We start from the raw sequence: 18,706 nt of genomic DNA, 5'->3' as shown, positions 1-18,706 counted from the left end.
GTTTCACAATCATCCATTATTACTTAAAATGTTTACTGCTGGCAGTAAGAAACGAATACCAATTCCATAAACATTAAATTTGTGCTAATATACTTGACTGCAGTATTGTTAATAAGAAACAATGAAAATTGATGTGAACGTTCTTACTGGAAATTATACTGAATGTGACACTATTTCAATATAGATACAAGAAATACTTTTGAATTAAAAAAAGTACCGCAATATCTTTTTTGTGTTGGTTTTGCGATAGGACAGAAAGCTGCTTGCAATTGAGTATCATTTACCCCTTGTTTTACTCTTAGCTTTAAGATCGTTTTCTACTGAGATGAATTCTGTACATTCACATTAGAAGATACAATCCCTACCCCAAAAGTTTATAATCTGAAAAGAACACACACAAATGAAGGCCAGGGGAACATAATAAACATTCATTAAGTCAGATAAACAAATATCTTGCTAGTTCCATACTCTTTTTTATCCTTCTCCCTCCTTCCTCTAAGAGAAATAACATATGAAGGGTGGAATTTACAAATATAAATTCATGGAAATGTTCATGGATTCATTTGTTTCAGTGACACAGAATATACACTGGCCCAGATTCTCAACTAAGTGGCTATGCAGATACACATTATTTGAGGGCCCAGACCAGTATATTCATCGAAGACAATTCACTATTTTTTTAATTGATTTCTGACTTTGTTATGCTTCAAAAACTGGCCCTTGGGTACACTTTGATCATTTTTGTTTAGGAACAATAGGCTCTGCAGAACATGTGTAGCCAGAGGAAATACCTTGAGTAGCCTAATCATAAGGTTTGGAATACTTCCTTGCCACGGCAGGTCCAAAGCCTAGCAAAGCTGACTCAGTACTTCACCCTTCTGACACAGCTAAAATAAGTACTATTACATTTATCGTGTTAGTTTCTCTTTGAAGACCTTATACTAACAACACCCAACTGTTACACAGTGGTTTTCAACAGTAGATAAAGGTTTTGTCCACTCTGCCTATGCCTTTTAGAAAGGGAGAGGTTTCCCCAGGTTTTAAGAAAGGATTTGAACAAAGATAAGGAGGTGGGCCTTTTGTTTTTGCTTTAAACAGGGACTTCCTCCCAAACATAAAGAGCAGCCTGGGAGAAAGCATAAAGGTGCCTCAGGGAAAAATGGATGAAGGGCAAATCTTTGGCAGAGCAGGCAAACAGACAGTGCATAAGGGTTGGTAGATGTGAGTCAAGTCATGCAGGGACTCAGAGGTGAACGAAGTAACTGGTGTTTCACGTAGCAGAAAAATGGGAGCCAGTGAAGGGATGCAAAGTGGAAGTGACATAGTCAGAGTAACAAGCCAAGACGACAACCCAGCAGTGGTGTTCTGAATTAACTTGAGTGGGACAAGTTTTCCTTTGTCATGACCAGAAAGAAGAAGGTTGTAGCAGTCAAGACATGACATGACGAGTGGGCCTGGATGATGGTTTCAGTGGATCACACACAAGTAGGGGGAACAATTATTTAATTTGTTTTACCTGTGTTTCTATTAACTGTGCACAGACAGTTTTTACATACTACCCCCATTAACCAAGATTCTCTAATAAGTGATAAATTCTAAATAAACTTATTAAAATGTTCAGTTTTTTCCAAACTCTTTAATGGCAGAATCTAAATATTTTTCCAATCTTATCATGTCATTGTTTCACATAAAGCAGCTGTTTCACTAACAAAACCATTCTGCTAAAATGAAATGAAATTAAAATCAGTTTCAGTTTAAAAAAACTGAAAACCTGTTTCCGTTTTGTGCAATAATTTTTCTGGCTGGAACAAGAAACCAACTATTTTGTTGAAGTGAAACTAAGTGAACTAAGTGAAACATCTATATTAAATTAATAAATAGTTTAGTTTAATGCAAGAACTTGCATTAAGCAAGATGATTTCGGGTGGGTTCAACTGTACACCATTTGCCATTTTTTGCATGCGACAGAGTCACAAGGTAGACCCATTATATGTATTGTTTACTTGAACCTTTGTTCCAGCTCAATTCTACTGCCTAGGTAGTATGGTTATCAGGTATTTGTGCATTTAACTAATCCTTCCTACTTGAAATATTTTACATTTGTCTTTACTGGAACTCAATTTATTATGGTGCTGTTGTTTAGTGACTCCACAATTTTCCCATATAACCTTTTTAGTAAAATGTTTATTTCCTTTTGCTGAGCTAACATTTAAAAATTCTTCCACTCTGTGAAATTCAGCTCTCAACATCTCACTTTTTGGGGTTCTTACAGCTAAACAAATGCAGTCCCCACAAACTCCAAACTTCACACCTACATATTTTCTTTTAACATCTGAGACACAGGCCACATTTGAAATTTAACAATTAAAGTCAGTTCCCCTTATTTGGCATAACTGAATTGATCTGTACCAAGAGTAGATGGCCGCTGTAAAGTTCTGTTAACTAATTCCATTTCTGTACACTGCCAGCCCAATCTCCCTGACTTGCTGCTCTATTTCTTAGAGACCACGAGGAGCTAGGGAGGTAGACAGGCTGAGATCTCCTAGGCTGAGAAATTGTGCTGGTGGGATTTACGCTTGAGCAACCTTAACTCTAAATTTAAAGGTTTTGCTTTTAGGGACTGATACATTCAATATACAGGCACCTTAACTTGTGTATATGTGCATATAACAAGATTCCGTAGCGATATCAGAATTATGAATGTCTGTGTTAGAGTGGAGTATTAACAGACTCAGTGTATGTAACCCACAGGCCTACACACCTAAGGAGTTCATTGGATGGTAGTTCAGAAATGACGATGAGACATGACTTAGGCAGATGGGGAAACTTTATGAATATATATAATACTTGCCTCAGTATCACCCAACTTAACACTGCTAGGTGTTGTCTGGAGCATTCTGCCTGCTCTCAAAAACCCAAGAAGAAATTCTTTTACATGAGAATATCTTAACAGCTATTGCTGGTCTGATAAACAGAGGGGTTAATATATTTGCAGCAGGTATCAAGTAATGTGACAGATTTTAAAGCCAAATCCTTCCCTCTGCACCAAGCCAGAGTAGCTGATCTTGGCACAGGAGCAACAGTGGCACTATTCCCTGGCAGCTCCTGCTCTCCCAAGTCACAGGGTACCATGGATTCACACATGGATCAATCCACTGCCCCTCTGCTTCTCTCCCAGCCCCCACATCCAGGGAGTCCTCATGGAGCTGAACTCCACTGCATGCACAGTGTGTGGACCATTGTGTTGGTGCCACACATCTTACCCTTTCCCACTCACTCCATGTATATAGGGTGGAACACCACCAATTACTGAGATTTAGGGGACTCCTCCAGTTGGGGGCAGGATATGGCACATAGAGTGGGAGTGGAAAGTCAAAAGAACTTTATAGAAGCTGAAGGGAAACAAGTTGATCAAAGGAGAGACATTGGAGTCAAGACAATGAATCCTGAGTATTCTCAATCTTCATAGAAAAATAGTGGCATGACCTAGGCCCCGTGTATTTCCTGGTCCCTGGACATGCCACAGAATTGTGCTCCAGAATTAAAACTTTAGGGGTTTTTTTTGTTTGCTTTTTTTAATGTTTTTAGACTTGGACTGAAAATTGAAAATGTGAAATGAATATAAACTGATGCAGTGTTCCAAGTGTGCAGACATGGTTGTAACAACAGCTCTAAGACAGGTACCAACACTTCCCAGTTCACCCTACTAACATTACTGTTATATGTTGGGTCAGGGAACGTCAGGACCACAGAAATCTATCGTGGAAGAGCCAAACAGTAGCCTGAGCAAAAAAAATGGAACAGTCCATGAAGTCAAAGAGTATTTTTAACCCCATGATAATTTATTTCTATAATTTACTAATCATGTTGTTATAACACTATCTGCCAAAGAATCAGAGATCCCTGCCAGCTTTACATTACCTGCATATTTGAGTTGTGTACTGCACTCTTCTCTCTAACTCAACCAAGCTAGTTAATGGACCACAAAAGACCACGTCTTACTACTTTTCTGTACCATACTATTCCTCACATCTCTTAGCAACAGTCTCTATGCCTTTCTTGTCCATCTTAACATTTTAACTCTGTTTTCAACATTCCAGCTACATGCATTTGGCGTTAGGTAGTGACATAAAAATCCATTAAAAACTGTGATGGGCTAACCTTTTCTGTTGCCTAGGCCAGGGGTGGCCAACCTGTGGCTCCGGAGCCACTTACGGCTCCTTGGATAGGCACCGATTCTGGAGCTGGAGCTACAGGCGCCAACGTTCCAATGTGCCGGGGGGCGTTCACTGCTCGACCCGGGGCTCTGTCACAGGCCCTGCCCCCACTCCACCCCTTCCCGCCCCCTCCCCTGAGCCTGCCGTGTCCTCCTGCATGCCACGAAACAGCTGATCAGGAGGTGTGGGGAGGGAGGCGGAGGAGCTGATGGGGAGCTGCTGACGTATTACTGTGGCTCTTTGGCAACGTACATTGGTATATTCTGACTCCTTCTCAGGCTCAGGTTGGCCACCCCTGCCCTAGGCAGAGACTGAAAACACGGTCTTTCCTCCCTCCCCCTCAATCTGCCTCTAAAGGCAGCAACTGAGCCCAGTAATAATTCCAGTAGTATGCTAGTGTACCGCTGCCAAATATGGCAAATCTGCAAGTATATATTAGTGTATAAGTGATCCAACCACAGTCTCCCGCTTGTAGTAACTGGCCTTTGGGTGTCCAGTCAGCAGATCTGACTGGACACCCTCAGGTCCCCTTTTTGACTGGCCTTTCTGGTTGAAAACTAGACAACTGGCCACCCTAACTGGGGATGGGGGAGGAACTAGAGTTAAAGGTGGAGCTGGGCTAGGGGCAGAGAGGCAATGAGGGCAGAGCCTGGCAGGGGGTAGAGAGGCAATGAGGGCAGAGCCAGGCTGGGGGAAGAGCAGGGGGCAGAGTGGAGCTAGGGGCGAATCTGGCCTGCAGGCGGAGCAGGACTGGCCTGGGGCCTGAGTGAGGTTGGTGGCAGAGCTGGAAGCGTGGTGTTCTCTTCCCACCTACCCAAGGGGGCTGGCCCAGGCCCCGCCGTGCACCCCCACCCCAAATAATCCTCTGCCCCAAAGTTCAGGGACTACTGTTTTACACACACACACACACACACACACACACACACACACACAGAGTTCCATTTTACAACCCAACTAGAAACACACTAGTAGATACAGTGCCACTAAAGCACAATAAAGTATTATTTCATTCACTCTGCTTTAGAAGCAACAAGCCTCCCAGAAATCTCTGTTAATTCCACAGAACACTACAGAGTATACAAATATTCCTGATTGACAGTGTCACCAGTCACACAAATTCAAACAATCATTGAGAAAGATTTTCTAAATTCAATTGTGGCAGCTTTAAAAATAGAGGGGGTTTTGGTTGTGTGAAGCTGAATGCTCAAAAATACATACCAGACAGGGAAATATCTTCAACATCATCTTTTAAATAGCTCTCTCATTATATATCATGTAATGCATTATTTTTTACTTTATTTAGATAAATGTAGCAATTTTATTTAAAAACATTGGCCTACAGTATTTTCTAGCTTGTCTCTAATAAATACATTTTAGAACAAAAGTCCTAATTAAATATTTTTTAAAATTTTGCTATGACTTATTACACTAATATCAACAGTTAAGCAAAATAGCATTAAGCTATTAAAACAATTATATGATTCACTGCAGGATTCTGAAATGAAAAATAGACAGAGCAGCATCAGTTGTATGTAAAATATTGCAAATTTTAAGTACAGTATTTCACGCATTCAAATATAATGCTTTGAATATATCTGGCAGTACTCATAACTCCTAATGTAGCACGAGTGGAATAAACAGAACCCACTAGGTTTAGAAAATACAGATTTGCATGAGGCAGGAAATAAACAAATCTTACAGTGATCAAAGAAAAAAAATAAAAATACCAGCAATACAGATAATTTCTTACTAATTTACAACAAAAATAATCTGAAGTAGATAAAACAGCCTTTTCAAAGGAAAAATGTAATCCGCCAATAGCCAACTAGGACAAAACTATCACTTAACTATTGAGCTTTATTCTAACTAGCCATCTATGGATTAGAATAAAGCCGTTTTACCTGCTTTACAATATGTTTGAAAGACATGACTTAGTAAAATATTTTGTTGTACATCAGGCAGACATCACCCGAAAGCATCAAGAACTGCTTCTGGTTTTTGGGTTTTTTTTTTGAAGTTTTTGTGTTGTGTGTGTGTATTTTTATTAAAGTAATTCTCTCAATTTTGGTGTGTTTCCCTATTTGATTTGGGTCTAATCACACCTATCTCTGCAAAAGTACACTTGATGGATGAGAAGGTAACAAGGAGCTTCTTCCCTCACAGTTTACCTAACTGGGCTTCAGACGTTGGGAGTGGTAAGAGAAGTGGTAGCTGCTAGCATTGCCTACTGCACTATAGACCATCAAAGAAGATGTTTCTGGGTGGGGACAAACCACCATCCCACTTCTCTCTCCACTCACCATTGTGTATTGTAGAAGTTTTGGTGATCAGGCACTGAGAAGGTAGGTAGACCAGAATTCATACATATGTTCTGTGGGAAATAAAATATATGGATTGTAGTGCCACCATGCATTCCTGTTTCAATAGCACTCAGCATACGAACCAGGAAACAGAGTTTAGAAAACTGCCAAAAAAATTCCAATTTCCAGATTTATATGCCTGTAACATTTTCCTAGGAATTCAAGAGTAATTCATGTGCGCAATGTACATTAGTGACTAATCCAAATACTAATTATATTTCCTGCAGAGGATTGTCAAATAAACAATCAGCTGCACAGAGTGTCAGAGCAAGGACCAAATCTTTCTGTTGATCATATACAAGGTAAGTAAAAGGATGTAAGGACAAAGTACATTTGCTTTGAAGTAACTCAACACCTCTGCATACAGTAGAATCAATGATCTCATACTTGGGTCTTTAGCAAACTCAAAATCAGGGTCAGATTCACCTTCTTAACAATATGTTTCAATTTGATATCATAATGTTTTGTTCTGGCTTGCTTTTTACTTGTATCTATTTGTGATTTTCGATTGCTCCCACAAGTCAGGAATTCACAAAATTATTAATAAAAAACCCAACACAGGTCTGCTGTATGTTAAAAAGACATCTTGATGGATATTGGCAACAGACCAGAGATGGGAAAACAAGTATCTTCCATTATCGCACTGTACATCAATACCTGTATGCCAAGCTGATCCCAGTCCAGTTCATAGTGGACAAGTCCATACCACAAAAACCACAACAACTGGCAATTAACGGGCATCCTTCTTGGCAGTCTCAGCAGAGAGGTCAAGGATTGGAAAATTAACTCCTCATGATTCTCGTCAGGCCAGTATGGTGGCACACTGGCAGAATCATGTTGAAAAGCCTGCATGTGCTGTACCTGCTATGGCAATAAACACAAGGCTTCAGACTCCTGTGATATAAATCCAACATCTTTCACAGCATTAAATTCACAATCCCAGTTTTAAAATATATTTTGTAAATCACTACTAAACAAATTAATGAAATTCTTCCTTTTTGTATCAGCGGTTCTACTAGTGCTGTCACAACACAACCAATCCACCAAGAGTTCTCAACATAACAATATGGGATATTATAGGGGATCACATTTGCAGTCTCAAACAAAAGCGCTATTTGGACTACTTGTTGGACATATGGGTGTGTGTGTGTGTGTGTGTGTGTGTGTGTGTGTGTGTGTGTGTGTGTGTGTGTGTGTGTGTGTGTGTGTGTGTGTGTGTGTGTGTGTGTGTGTGTGTGTGTGTGTTTCCCAAATAATCAATAGCTGAAAGAATATATTTGGCATGTAAAACATAGCAAGTGATTAAATTTTAAACCAATTAAAACATGGATTTCAGTGGGATTCCGCCCTTAAAACTGAAGCTTGCACGGACTTTTGTAAAACTATATACAACAACTAGATTAAAAGAACATGAAGTTTGCAAAGTTAAGCATTCAAAAGCTAGGAAATGCTAAAATTGAGGTTGCCTGTGCAACCTTAATTTGGCCTACTTGTGTATACGCATGAGCTGAAATCAGTCTTATAATGGGGTGTATTGTGCAACTTTAATATTATGGGGTGTCACCAGCTCTGCTTATAATTCAATATTTGCCAGAAATTTTTTTTTCCATTTTCCCCAAAAGGAACAGTTATTCTGTCAAACAACAGTTGAAAGTATGATGCTCTAAACTCAGCCCATAAATTATAGTGTACAGATTAAAATTAAACCTAATGCTACCCTTGAACTTCAACAGCTGAGTCCTATAAATGGATACTCCTTCAGAGAGAAATCCTTTTTGCTGGTTACTATTTAAAACTACACTTCTATTAAAACCCTTGCCTGAGACACAAATTACCAGGGATACCTATCTCCTACCCATGCAATGACTACGATGTAGAGTTCAAACATACCCCGTATTAGTTTAATGCAGATATAGATGGCTTGTGCAAGGCTCTCAAGATCACTTAAATCCTGCAGCCAGGCTATGCATGAATGGGGGTTTTGAAGCAGGTAGCTTTTGTTCTACGCAGGCCAGCTTGGAGGGCTGAATTGGGACCAGCTAAAATAAGGGGTCATGCAATCTGGGATTTTGCAGATGTAGTGGTTCTAAGCACCCCACACCTCTACCTGGCATTCTAACCACAGGCTAGCACTGCAGGGGGGAGAGGCAGGCAAGTGCTTGCGAGGCAGCCCAATGCCTTGGCCTCAGGCAGGAGCAGATTTCACCTTCTCAATCTTTTTCTCATAGAGAGAAACTGCTTGTGCAATTCCTAATTCAAAGTAAATGAAATGAAAAATAGTGGGCAAAACAACAACCCCCTCCCCCCCGCAAAAAAACTCCCTATATGTACTAAATTACCTAGAATATATAAAGTTAAAAATTAATACACCAAAAAAAAGTAAGGTTAGTGTGTGCTCTTGGCAGCTGTTAACTAAATGTCAACCAACACTGCCAGACTTGACATAAAGCAAGTGGAATGAGGCTAGTTTTTGTTATTTCAGTCTTATGTGGAGTGAAAAATCTACCCTCAACATGATAATACAAAAGAAAAAAATTGGCCTATGCTAAACATCTTTGTGTTGCAAGTCTTGACAAGACTATTAAATGATCATATATATTAGTGAAAAACACCATGTAAGAATGAGAAACCATCACACTTCCTTTTTTCATCAAGGATACAAGTGCTTTTCTTTCCTTGACAAAGGTCACAATACACTGGACAAAATCTTAACAATTACAGAAAACAGTAATTTCATTAGTAGAGATGATACACTTGATAGATTTACTTTTTCACAGTTTTGATGCTGTTTCTAACAAAATATGACACTGACAATATCAGAATGCTTATGAGAAACAAAAAATAGTTATGTTCTGGTTCACTGGCTTTCAAATGAATTTTTGCTGAGGCTGCAGTTTTGACAGTTAAAATATTATACTAGTGACAGTCTAGTGACATGGCTATTTGGAAGTGTCATGTAAATAAAATAATTGTAAAGAATAATATGTATTAATTAATTAATTATTTAAAGGGCCATAACACAAAACAGTTGATGTTCCTGTTGAACAAAAAGTACTAAAGGTGTGATGAATTCACCATCTGAAAATGGTTTGTGATGCAGCACAATGCAATGCCTGGAGTGTTGCCAGATGGAATTCATTGTTTTGGGGAAGAAAGTCCTTCCGTTTCTTTTGTTGTTGAAGCGTCTGACTTCTGATTTTACCCAAGAGCTTTTTATGGAAAAAAATGTCACCATAGTTTTTCTCTACTTCTGATTTATGAGTGTTATGACGACGCTGCCTAGGGTACGATTTCACCTGATGAAGTCCCGTTTTACATAGTGCACAAATCGTGATAGTTTCACATGAATTTGGTTCCAACTATATACTTGTCTTCGCACTCACTCTAAAACACCCTTTTTTCCTCGTGTAAGTCATGGTTGCGATTTGCAGAAGGTGGTGCTGACAAGTCAGAGTTACCTATGTCACTCATATTAGATTGTGTGTGAGCTGCTTACGTCTATGCTTCCTTTTCAACAGAAAGGTTTTGTATATCCATAGTGGCACACAAAAAATGTGAAGCTGCTATTGTGGTTGGGGCTGCCCTGACTAGTGGGTTCCTCCGAGCTGGAACCCTTGGGGAGGCTGCTGGTGGCCACACACTCAGGCTGCTCCTTGGGCCTGTCCCTGGTCTCTGTGCTCCATGGTCTCCATGCCCCTGCAACAGCTGCCACCTGTGCTTTCTCCCAGCTGGGCCCCTAAGTTCACTGCAGCGTGTGCACCGTCCTGCACCTGCACTTCCTGGCTGACACTGCCCCGGAGTTGTTTCTCAGACTCAGCTCCCCAGCAGCACCACCACCACCATACAATCTCTCCTGGACAGCATCTTCCCACTCCTGCCTTGCTCCTCCCCTTACAAGGTGATTATTTCCGAGCTGGTCAGGTGGTGCCTTAGTGAGTGACACTCCCCTTCAATGGAAGGCAAGCGGGAAACAATGAGGTCTGGCCAATCAGGGCATGCCAGAGCCCCCTTGACAATCAAGGCAAAGGGGATGGGGAGAGAGGGCACGTTCCTTCCCACAGCCAGAGGCAGCAGCCTCATAAAATATAATGAAACATCACCAGGCCCACCTTGGGCTTGGGCACTGCTCCAGGGAGCAGAGCCAGGGGCTGCAGCAAGGAGTTTGGAGAAGGGGTTCTGGGACCCCAGAAGTCACAGTGGATGCACTTGAGAATCACTGTTCTAATTCAATGTATGGAGAGTGAACCATTCCTCATTCATTTTACAGCTCAGCCTTCCTCTGAATCACAGTTCATTAAATTCTACTGTACCACAATCACTCTGCAAAATAGCTAATCTTACATGCATTCAGAATATAATCTCTTTGAGGATATAAATAATTATTTGAAAGGGAGAAAAGATTTTATATTCTAGACTATTGAAGGGTGTCCTTGATATGTTAATGTTTCTGTAGCAAAGAGATCAAATGAAAGATTATCCCCCACATACCCCTTGTGAAGAAACAGGTATGCCAACCCTAGCTTTCGTAATTAGAGAGTGACAAATCAGGTGTGCATGATCTCCCTGACGTGTCATTATACTCTTATATAATGAGAGTCTCTTCCCCTAATTAGAGGTATATGGTAAAATGATCTTGCAGATAGGAAGCACAGAACAATAAAATCCCTATACCACAGAAGTAAATAATGGAGAAGACCCTCTAGGTCATCTAGTCCATCTCTGCCAAAGCAGGATTGTTCTCCAGTGTACACTTACTAATATTTTGTCCTGTCTCGTTGTAATTACTTAAGAAATGGGACTTCCACCACTTACCTGGAAACTACTTCCAAGCCTCCGATCTCACTGCTGGAAAGCTTTTCTTGATAGTCTGCCTGCCTACATTTTGCTTTCTTAAATTTCAGTTTATTAACTCCTAAATATTCCACCATTTATTAGCCTAAACATTTCATGTTCATCTTTGGTGTTTACAGTCTACAAATATATTTGTATTTTTATATTATTTAGATTCATACAAAAGGTAAAAGGGGCACCTATCCAGAGCTTAGCCAAGCAAAATATATTTAACTCAATCTTTCCTCAGATCAGTCCCCCCAACTCCCTAAAAAGTTTGTTGCTCTTCTCTGAGCAACCTCCAGTTAATCAATACATTTATAACAACAAGAATCTTAGTATTTCCAGGGGCAGTCATACCAGAAGTGTAGTTATACTGAACAATTATCTTCCTACTCCATAGCATATAACTTCAGATAGCTTTACAAACTTATATCTCATTTCCCCCCATTGTTATAATCCAAAATCTTTCATTATACTGCTTTCTAAGTTTCTCACTCCAATTGAATATCTATGCTTCAATTTCGTTTTTCTCACGTTATTAGCTGGTTTCTTTTCCAAGTTGAGGCTAATTTTATTTTCTGCCCAGCTCCCTTTTGGGATAGGGTATTCTTGCAGTTGCAGCAAAGGACTGAAGTGCATGAGAGCTTCACTTTGTCTGGACCTATGCAACAGGCTTCCTGTGCAATCTTGGGCATGTCACCTTACCTCTCTGTCCCTCAATTTCCGTAAAGTGCTTTGAAATCTTTGAATGGAAGGCACTATAGATCTGTAAAGTATTACCATCTACAGATTTAATTTGCTAGTAGTTCCTTCTTCTAGACCATTGCTAACCCAAACTGATCCCTGCAGTACTCCACAGCTCCCCAAACATGATACTTCACCATTTATCACCACACTAAGTTCCTTCAGTCAGTTTTGAATGTAAGATTTTGAGACACTATATCATACAATTTCCTAAATTCCAGTAATTTTATATCTACCACTTTTCCCTCATTCACTAAGTTTGTTTTATCATAAAAAAGCAACCAAATTGGTCGGACAAGTTCTATTCTTTTTATAAACCTATTCTGCTGGTTGTTCATGGCTCCACTGCCACCAGCTCAGAGAGATTTTCACTGAAAAGGGAAAGACTGACTTACAGGGCTGTTATTGCTCGGATCATCACTTCACTGTTTTTAACAATTGGAACTACATTTATTTCTCTTTAGTTTTCTGTTACAACCCCGGTTTTCAATTACTTAAAACTGGCTAGGGACTGTAAAGAAAAGGGGGAGGGGAGAGAAAGGCATCTAGTGGAGAACTGCAAGAATCCAATCTTATTTAATAAGGGGCAAATGAACAGGATTCCAGTTAACGAAAGTCATGTGGACAAATCTCTCCCACTGTGGATTACCAGCTCAAAAAATCTTCTACAAAAACAGATGCCTAGAAAGAGAGCGCATTGAGGACACAACGCCCATCCACCCACCACAACCAGGAGCACTGTTTTGCCCCCAAGTGTGCTCCCAGATGCCACTAAGGCCAGCATATGAGAGCCTAGATGTCAGTCTCGAACGTCTGTCTTCCGTATGGTAAAGTGCACTGAACTACATTACCAGCCTCACAACTATCTGATGTCATTTAAAACTACTTTATGCAGAAGTAGCCACAACTATATGCTTGGAACACTGGATATTCATGCATATAATGTACACAGATTAAATAGTTTTAAAAGTCTAAAGGTGGGTAACTCAGTGCTGTAGTACAACATACTCGTTATTCAGGACAACAGCATTCATGAGCAGACAACAGGCTCAATCCCTGGATTGACGGCACATTCTGACTGATAGGATGCCATTTGCAAATAGTTTCAGAGCAAAACTGGCATGAACCTCTGTATCTGGAATTCTGAAATTGAAGAGCAACCCAAGCGAAAATGACAGGTTTCAGAGTAACAGCCGTGTTAGTCTGTATTCGCAAAAAGAAAAGGAGTACTTGTGGCACCTTAAACACTAACCAATTTATTTGAGCATAAGCTTTCGTGAGCTACAGCTCACTTCATCGGATGCAACGAAAATGTATTTCCATTATGTAGCTATATAAGCTATTATGCATGTCAATAAAAGCCAAGTCTATTTTTTGTTTCAGTTATGCTTTAGTTTCACACACACACATTCTCTCATCCAGATAGCACTGTCCTCTCCATTATCTCCACATGATGGTCTGCTGCAATCCCTAACCCCTGCAACTATGACTCTCCCGATATTTAGTTTTTAAAATTATATTAAAGAGGGAAAATAGCAGAAACACAAGACAAGAAAAAACCTGGTGAGAACCCCAAGTTTCACTCTGTTTCTATGTCAGTAGTAAAAGGCAAACCCTACAGTAAGTGGCAATAAGAACACAGATAAGCTGTAATAGAGACTCCTAAAAAAATCCAAAAATAGAAGAGAAAGCTAAACACCTTAACTATAACTGGCCTTGTCTTTTTCATTCTCTGAACCTAACATTATAATAATGCCTTTAAACTATTTATTTGAAAACAATAGTGTAGTTACCAACATTTAAAAAAACAACAACAACAACAACTTTTTACTAAGATTTTTAAATAAAAATGCAAAAGTGAGTATTTTTCAGGTGAGTTTTTCCACCATGTGAAAAAGAGAGGGTTCTCCCAGTCGGTTACATTACAATAATCTGAAGTTACAATTAAAAAAATAAATGTACAAATGAATCTGGAGATTAGAAAATTAGTAATGCAAAATACCTAATAAAATTCAGGGTTTAAATTATACAGATGTCCTATAGTTAGTGTGGAGGAGGAGTAAGGAGAAAAAAGGCAAAAATCACAAACCAACGTTCTGCTGGGTTTTTTTCCTGCATACCTAAGAAAGACAATAGCAGTGGCCTCTGCAGTGATTTGTTTCCCCCTTTCTTTGCCTCCTCCACATCTTTATAGCTGTAGCTCAAGACACTCAAGACCCTATGTTTCAAACTCAATTGAACAGTGTAAAGTATCCTCATATCCTCCTCGTGAGGTGTTCAGTGCCTCTGAATTCAGACAGAATAGAACTGGGCACACTGCTACACACTGCAATTGAACAAATTTTATTCAGAAATTAATTCCAAGGCTTTCCAGAACTCAAAATAAAGTAATATTGAAAAAGGGTAAATATTTACAACACCATAGCAGACCAATGGCCCATCTATTTCAATTTCCTGTTTGACAGTGACCAGTATCAGATATTTCAGAGGAAAGTGTAAATCCCCACATAATGGACAATTCTGCAATGACATGCCCTTTGGAAAAGACTCTTCCTAGCCCCAAGTAATTAGTAGATGCCTTCTGTCTAATCACACAAGATTTTATAATCAATTTCATCCTAATTAGTGTAAATGCATATATAACGTAAGTCCAACCCTTTTTTGAATCTTACTAAACTACTGGCCTCAATAACATCCTGTGGCAATGAGTGCCACATGTTAATTATGCCTTGTGGAAAAAAGTACTTTTATCAGTTTTAAATTTGTTTTTAATTTTCTTAGATTTTTTAATATATTTTATTATACAGATGACCTGGAGCTCCCTTTCTTTTCTTTTCTTTTCTTTTCTTTATGCCACTCATTATATATACTCCTATCACACCACCTCTTAAGTGTCTCCTCTCTAAACAAACTAGTCCTAACTGTTTTAGTCTCTTCTCACATGGAAATCTTCACAGTCACCTATGTATTTGTTGCCCTTCTATGGGCCTGTTCTACAATATTTCATTTATATCCTTCTTGAGATGGAGGTGTCCAGGATCAAGTATAGTATTCTATGTGAGGGCATGCTGGGAAGTTAGACAGTGATATAATATTTTCAATAGTGTCATTCCTTTTATAATGGAGTTCAACATTTTGTTGCTTTTTTAGATCATTGCCGCACACTGAGCGGAAGTTTTTATCGAGCTATGCATAGTGACACATATTCTTTTCTCGTGAGTGATAACTTATTATATCCAAAGTGCACCATGAGCTCAAATTACCCCTTTCAATGAGCATTACCTTGCACTTATCTACAGTGAATTTCATGTGCCATCATGTTGTCTAACTGCCTAGCTTTAGGTCTCTTTGGAATTCCTTATTCTCTAGTTGACTTATCTAAATAATTGTGTCATCTGCAAATTCTGCCAACTTCACATCATTGTCTTGATGATTAATAAACTAAACACTGATATGAGTTATGGAATCTTGGGGCTTCCCACTGTTAACCTCCTTCCATGTTTAAAATTGGCCTTGTTTCCTGATATTTATCTTCTGTCTCAGAGACAGTTTTTAATCTACGAAACATTAACCATTCATTTTGTGACTTGATTTCTTAACTTCTTGCAAGGGAATATATTAAACTCTCTTAAAAATCATCACATTAGGAAATAATGAGAACCTACAGAGATACTATCTGAGCACCTCAAAACAGTAAACTTTGCCTCAGTTACCTATCTGAAAAATGGGGATAATACTTCTCTACATCACAGGGCTATTGCAAGGATGAGAGTCATTTTAAGAGACTTGCCCACAGACACACAGGAAGTCTGTGCCAAAGATGTGACTCAATATATCCAAAGTCCCAATCTTGTGCCTTAACCACAAGGCCATTCTTACTTCGTCAACTATTTTGCTGACTGTCTTCAATCATTCAAAAAGAATCAGGCAAAAAAACCCCTTTATATAACCTATGCTGGTTTGTGTCTACCTTACCATGCAAGGTGTTTTACAATTTTTTTTGTTATATACCTATAACAGTACTATACCTAGTACTGAAGTAAGGCTCAAAAGTCCGTAGTTCCCCGGGGCATGCCTTGCACCTTTTAAAAAGAAAAGTAGATTAGCTAACTTTCTGTCTTGAGTATAGTACGTGATTTTAATTATATATACTTTTTTTTCGTCACCAGCTCAGCCATTCCATTCTTAAGTTCCTTCAGAATTCTTGAATACAAACCATCTGGCCCTGGTGACTTGTTGCTTTTTAAACGATCATTTCGTTCCAGCACCTTTTGTCAGCTCAGTTTCTTACAGTGACCCATCTTTATCCACAAAGAATAGGTCGAGGAAGGTATTCAAAATTCCTCTACAGTGACTGCAGAGGCAAAAACTAATTAGCTCCTTAGCAATGTCCTTAACTACACTTTTCAGAGTAGCAGCCGTGTTAGTCTGTATTCGCAAAAAGAAAAGGAGTACTTGTGGCACCTTAGAGACTAACAAATTTATTTGAGCATAAGCTTTCGTGAGCTCATCATCGGATGCATTCAGTGGAAAATACAGTGGGAAGATTTAACTACACTGGGTTTCTCTCTTTTACTCCATGGTAGTCTAGCAGATCTACTGACCTTGGAGGCTTCCTGTTTCTGACATACTTGAAGAATTCCTTGTTCTTTGCTGATTAACTTTGGCTATTAACTGTTAAAATTCCCTCTTGACCCTCCTAAGTTCCATTTTACCATTTACCTGTCATGGTTTACTTTCCTTGTTACGGAATTCACCATGCTGTATTTCCATTTGACAGATACCCTTCAGACACGAATAAAATCCAGTGCATCTTGCCATTCAATGACAAATGTTTTCCTTTTTGCTGAGGAGCATATCACATACTTTCTGATACGGCAATATCATATGCTTAAATATCCCCTGTACTAATTCTAACGATTTGAATGTAGCTTTTGATTTTAAAGTATTTTTGTCATTTTTAGATTCCTCCCTTGTTTACTCTACTAGATTTCCTCATACAGTTTGCTGCACTCATGACCCTAAGAACACATACCATTTTCTCATATATGTAACTCACATCTTGAGTGGGAAACCACAAGACTCTACTACTTTCTTGGCAAAAAATCTTCTTAATCTGTGTCAGTTTACACCGACATGCAGGCTAACACTGGTAACAGATGAGAATGGAATTATGCCATTTACACTCAGTTCCTTTCAGAAACTTCAGTGATCAGATGGAGAAATCAGATTATTGCTCTCGGGGGGGGGGGGGGGGGTATTTTGTTTCTAACAGGGATCATGTATGTCCACTTAATAGAAAGAGGGCCATCTTTCATATTTACTCCAGGCCAACATGTCATGACTGAAGGCCAGCACGTATCATGCATGCCACAGCAAGTAATTTTCAATTATCCTTGTGTAGCAATTCTGCAGCATACACAATTGTTTGTTCTGCATCAAGCCTTTATTAACACACTGATAAAGTGTTTACAGTTAATGTATCCATGTTATCAGTGACCATGTGTGTAGAGGTCTGTTTACCTTGGGAAAATATGAATATAACGTAGGGTGGAGGCAACAAGGGTAGAGGAGGGTGTGTGTGTTCGTTCAAGAAAAATTACTAGTTACAACCCTGGAATTGGTTCTTTAAAAATAATTACGTTCGTGACCTGTGCGTCTAGGTTTTGAATTTTCATGATGTTGGTACTGGAGCCCCAAGATCCTCATGTTTGAGTATCTTATGAAAAGGACAAGATCTGAAATGTGGCATTCATTTATTATGCTTTGTTTCACAATTCTTTTAGTAAAAACCTACCTTGCTGATCTGTGGCACGTAACTGCCTGAAACATGACTTCAATTGCTTCCTGTTGGTCTTACACAGATGGATTTCTGTAGTTAACTTTTAGTAAGTGCCCCTCCAAAGTGGAGGCAGTGCTTTTTAAACATTTCCTGTTCTGCAGGTCTGCTGCAGAATTCCACTTACTGAATCGCTTCCTGCATACAAGACTGAACAATACAAAGGATCTATGAACTCGGTTTGCAACAGAAAAAAGTAAAATCTGACTGGGTTACCTTCAGTTTTGTTTTCTGATGCATTTTCACCTATCCCTCCTTCAGTATTAGCTACTTTTCATTGTTCTAAAATCCTCTCTCAAAAACTAACTTGATTAAGTTGAAGTTTTCAGAGGAAAATGTATGAAACTTTCAGGAATTCATATAAAGCTCACCAGCTTAGTGTCCTGGCCAAGGCAGGCCACACCCTGCCACTCCCTTTTATTTGTATAGATCAAAACAGTGGACAAATAATAAACTGAGACTAGAACTTGGGGTGAAGATTTGCAGGAAATGCCCAAAAACAGCTTGCTCAAGCAAAATAAAAAATGCGTTTCAAACAAAATGAGCTCTGATTTCAAATAGCAAAATAAGGATACATTTTGTATTCTTGCCATTAGCAGGCTAATTTAGAAAAAGTATTTGCACATTTCTACAACTCCTGGTATTATTAAAGCTTTTATTGTATACACGCAACTTGCAAAAGATCAATCTTCATTTCAAACTTCCTAAATACA

At 39.1% G+C, this 18,706-nt stretch overlaps 1 protein-coding gene across 5 annotated transcripts in view; it reads right to left on the bottom strand.

Moving 5' to 3' along the window:
- The window catches only part of ATXN7L1 (ataxin 7 like 1), a 204,244-nt gene that overhangs the window by 107,495 nt on the left and 78,043 nt on the right, over nucleotides 1-18,706 (bottom strand). For 2 of the 5 annotated variants that reach the window (XM_048836355.2, XM_048836359.2), the window contains exon 4: nucleotides 16,183-16,236. The exons of the other annotated variants lie outside the window; for them this stretch is intronic. In XM_048836355.2, coding sequence (XP_048692312.1) covers nucleotides 16,183-16,236 — 54 coding nt within the window. The remainder of the gene's footprint in view (nucleotides 1-16,182; nucleotides 16,237-18,706) is intronic. 5 annotated transcript variants of the gene reach the window in all.

The sequence above is a fragment of the Caretta caretta genome, chromosome 1 (genome assembly GCF_965140235.1).
Source record: "Caretta caretta isolate rCarCar2 chromosome 1, rCarCar1.hap1, whole genome shotgun sequence".
In the NCBI taxonomy this organism is placed as follows: Eukaryota; Metazoa; Chordata; order Testudines; family Cheloniidae; genus Caretta; species Caretta caretta.
Note: the sequence above shows the minus strand (reverse complement) of the source record. Positions and strands in the feature narration are given on the sequence as shown.